Here is a 7,147-nt window from a genome sequence, read left to right as displayed (position 1 = left end):
TAATGCAGAATTCTTTTATATGAGCTACAAGTCCAATCTACTTTATCCATCGAACATTATCAGAGGGAGGTTCCAAGATAATGAATTTCTACTGACTTCATCAAATGATATTATGATTAAGGTAATTATTTATATTTAATTTTAAGTATTTAATAAAAATATCACTCAATTATGTCTTATAAATAACACGTTATTTCAATGAGTCTCGATACATTTTAAATAAATGAGTGAAAGCGATGAACTTCTTTTTATCTTTTGTCTGTAACCAAGATTTTCTTTATATATTTTTTTCTTTAGGGAATAGAAATCATCATGAGAATTTTTGATATAACATATCTTTATAAACATTTCTTTGTGACTTACGAATATGAATTTATTATGGAAGATATTGAGAACATAAATATTGAAATTGAATACAAAAATATTACAAATACAATAGAGGTAAGTTATAACACATCGTATAATGTAATTTAATGTATTCATATATCAATATATAAAAAGATTACATTAATTATTATTATTTATAACTAAATCATTACATTATTTTAACAATTGCTTGTGTAACAAGAAATCGATTGAATATAATATTATGTTTCCATAGGTTAGATCTAACGCAGTAGAGGAATCATTAAAAAGAAGGACAAATGATGTTAAATTTGCCGTTGGAATGATCGTAACGCATACATACAAAGATTCTTTCTCTCTTGATAATCATTACGGTGTAATCATTGGGTTGCATCGTGGATATGACATAAAAATCGAAGACAAATTGAAGAAAACTATTATGTTTCCATATCTACATAAATGTCAACAATTTTCAGCCATCAACTGTACTACATTATTCTCACCAAGAATGATATAGTATGTTATGTGCAACAAGGTATAATTATTAGTAGCATTCTTATAAATGACATATGTGTTTTTTGATCTTTTATCTGTACAATGTAAAATATATATGTGTGTTCTTTTCTTTCTTTTTAAGAGTGAATTCTTGAATAAATGTTTCAGCTGATTTATGTAACTCGGCTTTCTCATTCTTTTGCACGAAATTTTGCGAACTCTCAGGCATATTAAGAGACATTAAAAAAGTCTCATGATGCTTCTTAAAGTTTTGCAGCCAATTTTCTCGTGCGGTAGATGCTGATGGTCCACCAAAATCATTCGCGAATTTATCTGTTTTAGTTCTAAGCTGCCTATCGGAAATTGTGTATCCCAATTCATTCTGCTCTAGCAACCAATTAGACAGTTTTTCATTCAAAATATCATATTTTAAATAATCGTATTTCTTTCCCGCCAACATTGTTCTCTTTGTTTCGCTAATTGATTTATTTTATCTAGTTCACGTTTAATATTTATATGTAACACTATTTTTACAAATTTTATAATCAGTGGCAATTTATAGATTACTGAAATATTTGGGTGGAGTTCCGAATAGGTGAACCCTCTGATTTTTTTGAAACTACACTATTTTTTGTATTTTTTAACGCTGATTACAAATGTGATAATGAAAATTTGCGACAAGGTCATTTTCAAGGTCAAAACTCAAAAAAACTGAAAAAATATAACTTTTTAGACATTATTTCAATAAATATTGATGTAACAAAAAAATGTTTCAAATAAAGGTTGCAGTTCTTAAAAAAATACATTATTTATGTTCTATAAATTTTTTGCGTGAAACTGAAAGTTTTCGAGAAAATCGATGTTAAAGACTAAAAACGGCGGGTGAAGTTCCGAACAGTGCTCACCTCTGATTTTTTTTGAAACTCAGTATTCTTACGTATTTTGATGCACTGATTACGAATATCATAATGAAAATTGGTGCATCTCTTATTTTCATAGTGAAAATCATGAAAAACCCATAACAATTTTAGATCTTACAGAGAAAAACATTTTATGTCCTATTAATTTTTACCGTACGATAGTTTTCAACAAAAACGATGGAATCTAAATCTTATATCTGTTCTCCCATCTAAGCATGTACTTTGCAGTACATATACGATTCCACATGGGTTTACAACTTTCCACGCAGAGCGAGGTTCCACGCAAACCTATTTGTCTAGTTTTTCGGAACTTCACCCGCCGTTTTTAGTCTTTAATATCGATTTTCTCGAAAACTTTCAGTTTCACGCAAAAAATTTATAGAACATAAATAATGTATTTTTTTAAGAACTGCAACCTTTATTTGAAACATTTTTTTGTTACATCAATATTTATTAAAATAATGTCTAAAAAGTTATATTTTTTCAGTTTTTTTGTTTTGACCTTGAAAATGACCTTGTCGCAAATTTTCATTATCACATTTGTAATCAGCGTTAAAAAATACAAAAAATAGTGTAGTTTCAAAAAAATCGGAGGGTTCACCTATTCGGAACTTTATCCAAAAAATCTTTATACAGTATAATTTTTTTTAAGTGAAATTAAGTGGAGTGAATGGATTTTAATTTAATAAGATTTTCATTTAAGAATTTTTTGTTAGAAACTTTTTTTAATTCTGGAAATGGGTTATTTTCTGGTGTTATTTTGGCGTCCTTCTCTTCTAGAATTGATCTCATCAATATCGTTGGATGAGAAGAGACAGGAATATAGACACGCGCGCGTTTCGGTGCACATTGTCCGTCGTTAAACGGGCATGCATGCACGTTCGATGTTGTCGCATATATTGAATGATTGTGGGCGATCGACGGGCAGACGCGAATAATGGCAGGTAGATATCGCGACAGATCACAGATTTCTAATTAATAGCATAAAGCCATCCCGTCGTTGGCTTATCGTGGTTATGAGCGATGCACGATAAGACGCTAGCTTTAATAGGTTCTCGTCGCTTTCCGGCAATTATTTCGATTTCAGTTATTTTCGTGCCTCGCTTGAAATAAATCGACTTCGGAGAATTCCGATTGTGTATCTGTCACGTGATGGCGATATTTTGAACACTAAATATACAGTGAGAGTTATATATAAAAGTGAATGAATATGCATTTTGAAAAAAATTAAATTTATTTGGTAACATTTACATTATAACGTAAATTTTACAAGATTTTTTAACGTTAGTTATATTAGAATGCATTTCAACAAAATAAATGAAAATATAAAAAATACAAATAATAAATATTAGGAAGATATATTTACAGACATGTCGTAATGAAAAATAATAAAGTTGGGATTCTTTGTTTATTATATTTGATTATCGACAAAAACATTATTTGATTGAAGTATATTTTGTTGTTTTTTTTTTAAATTTATTTAAACAATGATAAAAAAAGAAAGAGAGAGAGAGAGTGTGTATGTGTCTGTGTGTATGTGTGTGTGTGTTGCTTTAGTACAACGCACCAAAAATATATTGAAGCAGAACAAATAGTTAATGAACAATCGGTCTGTTTTATTCAAGTCTTGCGTAAATAACGCGTCCATTATTTTTCGACTGCTAGGCAACACGTTCACGCAAAATAAATTCACCATGGCTTTGTTGGCCGACCGGTCGTGTTCTCGGAGCGAATTCACGTGCTTTCGAATGCACACGCAATATTGTTTTAATACGCGCGGTGCCAAGTTTGTATTAGCATCAGTGAAGTACAGTGGGCGCGCGCGCGATTGTCGAGTTCACGATATTGTAAAATAATTAACAATTTTGCCATAATTATATTATATTATTAATATCGTTCAACGCACTCTGGCAAAATAAAGTTTTCACGAAAATCATTAACGATAATAAGCGCGCTCATTCAAGAATCGAACAATGACCTATTGAAGGGTGCAGTTTTCGATTCAGTGTGTTACTGTTAAAATAAACTACCTCTTTTTGCGACGTAATAATTTTATAAAATGTTGCTTCTCGTCAATTCGCCGTTGATTGTGCGCGAGAGGAACAATTCACGGAAAATATACTGATGCAAATTATTTATTTCCATTTCTTGAGCAGAAATGTAGACGCACATTGAACGTTGTACGTTCAACTATAACGCATTGTGTAACGCAAAGATATATTTTTTATATATTTAAAAACGACATAACGTTAAATCGTCACATTTGCTGAGTTAAAAGAGATTTATATTTAATATCATGCATTATCAATAATTTTAGTATTGTAATATAACTTTATATGATGTAAGATTATTTATAAAATTGCCGCAGGTCGATGAGATATAAAATTTGATCGTAGACACTTATTAAAAAATTTACGGATAAAGGAACTTATACTTTCTGAGAATAAATCCTATATATACATCTACTCGCGACGAAAGTCGCTTATGGAGAATATTCTATCGGTGAATTCCTTTTGAATTCCCGAATGAAAGCCGAAATCGAATCGTTGTTGCTTCTACATCTTTTATGCGAGAGAGATTTTTAATCACATGTCCGGTAACGAGATATACGCGAATCACAAAATCGCAGTGGCGCGTTTTCATCTTCGAGTTGATTGAATTTGTGCCGGATATTGTGCCGTTGAGTATCTGACGTATTTTAATCGATCTTCGTTCGTTGTAATTTTTACAACTCGTTCGTCGAAAGCGTTTAAAAAGTATTCCATCCGAGGATTCGCGAAATCTCGCTGTTGCGATTTTTATTCAGCGCATTTTCTTAAAGCCGCCTTTAGTTAACATTTTCCAATATGGAAATTATAAACGTCATATCTTGCATCACTGTAAGAAGGTTATCACAATGAAAAGAAATTTTTTTTCTCCGAGTTTTTTTTCGCTATTTATTAATGCTTTTCGTTTGCTGCAATTCAAGTTATTAAGATAAAATGATTTTACAGCATTTTGACAAGATACTGCCGCGACACAATACTTTTTAATTATATGAATTTGATTTATAAGTAAATTATATAAATGTAATGCGATGAGTACTTGAGAGAATCAAATCCCATAATTTAATCAATTTTATAATTTTTTACTAATATTTACTGATTTCATTTGAGATTTGTTCTTTCTAGAAACGTGTGCGATGTGTTTTCCTGGACTTGTCAAAATAATTAAAAATATATTTAGCAAATTATTTTTGTTATGAAAGCTTCTTCAAAATTTTTGTTGACTTAAATTTAGAATAGAATTGTATGTTAATTATTCCTGCAATTAAGGATTTTTGAGAATATGCTTTTTCATTCAAATGTTTAGGTGGTTTGTAGTTTCTAAGTATAGAACTCAAGGATCTTCATATATTCATGTGCTCTTGTGGTTGCGGTTTGCGTGATGGTATTATTAATAATTGATAAAGATATCAATTATTGGAGATTTCAGTAGGATGATGTCCCAGAGGAATAAGATAATAATCACTATTTCTCTTCATTATAAAAGGAGCTGATGTTTAAATAGATTTCATTAGGTTATTATTATCGCGACATTTCTAGATGTGTAACAATTTCTCAATTTTTCTTGGCTCACTAATAATAATTTCTCAGTAACTTTGTTTTGAGTTTTGTCTTATTTTAAAACGCGCATTTTCTTTTTATAAGCATGGCATATGGCAATGCCATCTCGCAATATATATAATATTTGACCGAACATGAAGATCTTTATATTAAATGTTTATTTTTTTATAAAATTTTCATTAAATGTGTATATAACGATACTTACCCCAAAACATTGTAGTAATATAATATATGGATCTTTATTAAGAAACAATAGATAAGTCATGTTCTTTGACCGTTGCGATTTACGAAGTCTTGTGTATTGAGAGATATCTTTAATATAGATAGCGTATAATGTCTCTGAATAAGAGATAAATTACTTTCTTCAGCTACAAATACAAAATTAAATTTTCCTGGATCAATCTTTACGTGATCTATCATGATTTTATTCGTTTTTTTTTTCCTCGTATCGATAAATAAATTTATCGTTGACCTTTCGGCTAATATTTTTCAATTTCCTTTTTCAAAAGACTTAGAAATCTTTTGAAATATTTTCTTTTGCTTTTATGGCTTTCAATTTTTCTTGGCTTACTAATAATAACTTCTCAGTAACTTTGTTTTGAATTATATTTATTAAAAGCGCGCGTTATATTTAGAGTTTATTTTCTTTAATGTAACTTTGATACAAATCACATTCCTTAAGGGGGCATATCCGTTTGAAAACTCGAAAAATGAGTACATTTTCTAGAATTTTTTTGCAGCGCAACGACTTGATTTTTTTACGATATTAATACAATATTATTAACTACTTAAATAAAAAATTAGTAATTGGTAATTTGGACATGCATTTATAAAAGTTTTTCGTGAATGCAGCAACGTACCTGTTGCTGATTCTCCCGCTGCGTGGTCAGACGTGCTTCAACGCATTGTCGGGTTTCGAGGAATGCCTGTCTTTGCGCCAATTCTCGAGGGTGATGTGTTAAGGCGCCGGCTACGTTTGTTCCGCCGACTACCACGATTGAACTTAACAGCTGAAACAGAAATAAAGTTTTACAGATTAGATTAACTGAATTCAATGTTTGTTTTTCTAGTGTCTCAAGACATTCTCGAAATACATTTATATTAATTATTCCCTTATTGCGTGTTTATAAAACTAGGATCTTTTTATACTAAATAAAAAGAGATATATTGATACATTTTTAAAATTATTAAGATACGTGTTTTAAAAACAATTATATAAGATAGTTGTTACATATAAAGATTAGATGTCGAAATATTAAAAGCACTGCATTAGTATTTATTTCCGAAAACAATTTGGAAATTATTTTTAGTGAAAATTTTAGAAGAAACGTTCTTTTTAACTCGATAGAGAATTCGAATGAGAGTTTTCTCGTGAAAACTGTAAGGAAGGTCATATTATATTGGAAAAGCCATGTTTCTCTACCTATCCCGTTCAATCGCGTATCTTATCCGACCCGTAATTGGGGTCGCAATCTGTGGCAGTATGATGGAATCCTTGCCAATTTCAATGGGTATCTTCGAAATCATCATTATATACGGGGATAAATGCACTATTATGCTGAGGTATTACAACTGTGTGGGAAGCTACAATTATGGAAAACTAGATACCATTTCATGCCAATTAATTGCGAAGGGAATAATTTGTAGGACTGCTTTGTCAAATCGACTTACAAATAGTCATATAAAAACTATTGATATAATAAATCCCTCTCTTTTTCTCTGATAATAATTATCAAGATATAAATTACAATCATGTTTTTGATATATATATATATATATTAT

The 7,147-nt window shown here is 30.1% G+C and overlaps 2 protein-coding genes across 4 annotated transcripts in view; one reads left to right on the top strand and one right to left on the bottom strand.

Moving 5' to 3' along the window:
* Positions 1-7,147, bottom strand: part of LOC115235810 (adenylate cyclase type 6) — a 136,748-nt gene that overhangs the window by 19,864 nt on the left and 109,737 nt on the right. For all 3 annotated transcript variants that reach the window (XM_029807829.1, XM_029807827.1, XM_029807830.1), the window contains exon 7: positions 6,226-6,375. In XM_029807829.1, coding sequence (XP_029663689.1) covers positions 6,226-6,375 — 150 coding nt within the window. The remainder of the gene's footprint in view (positions 1-6,225; positions 6,376-7,147) is intronic.
* Positions 38-1,285, top strand: LOC115235812. Its single transcript, XM_029807835.1, has 3 exons — positions 38-121; positions 298-441; positions 602-1,285. Exons 1-3 carry the CDS (start codon positions 113-115, stop codon positions 860-862), a joined length of 414 nt encoding a protein of 137 aa, XP_029663695.1. The 5' UTR covers positions 38-112; the 3' UTR covers positions 863-1,285.

Source organism: Formica exsecta, unplaced genomic scaffold (assembly GCF_003651465.1).
Source record: "Formica exsecta isolate Colony F162 unplaced genomic scaffold, ASM365146v1 scaffold235, whole genome shotgun sequence".
Classification (NCBI taxonomy): Eukaryota; Metazoa; Arthropoda; class Insecta; order Hymenoptera; family Formicidae; genus Formica; species Formica exsecta.
Note: the sequence above shows the minus strand (reverse complement) of the source record. Positions and strands in the feature narration are given on the sequence as shown.

What these genes read in the sequence shown, in the direction of transcription:
- LOC115235812 (XM_029807835.1), top strand. An exon ending in ATATTACAAATACAATAGAG is followed by an intron (nt 442 to 601) that starts GTAAGTTATAAC and finishes ATGTTTCCATAG; the next exon opens with GTTAGATCTAACGCAGTAGA.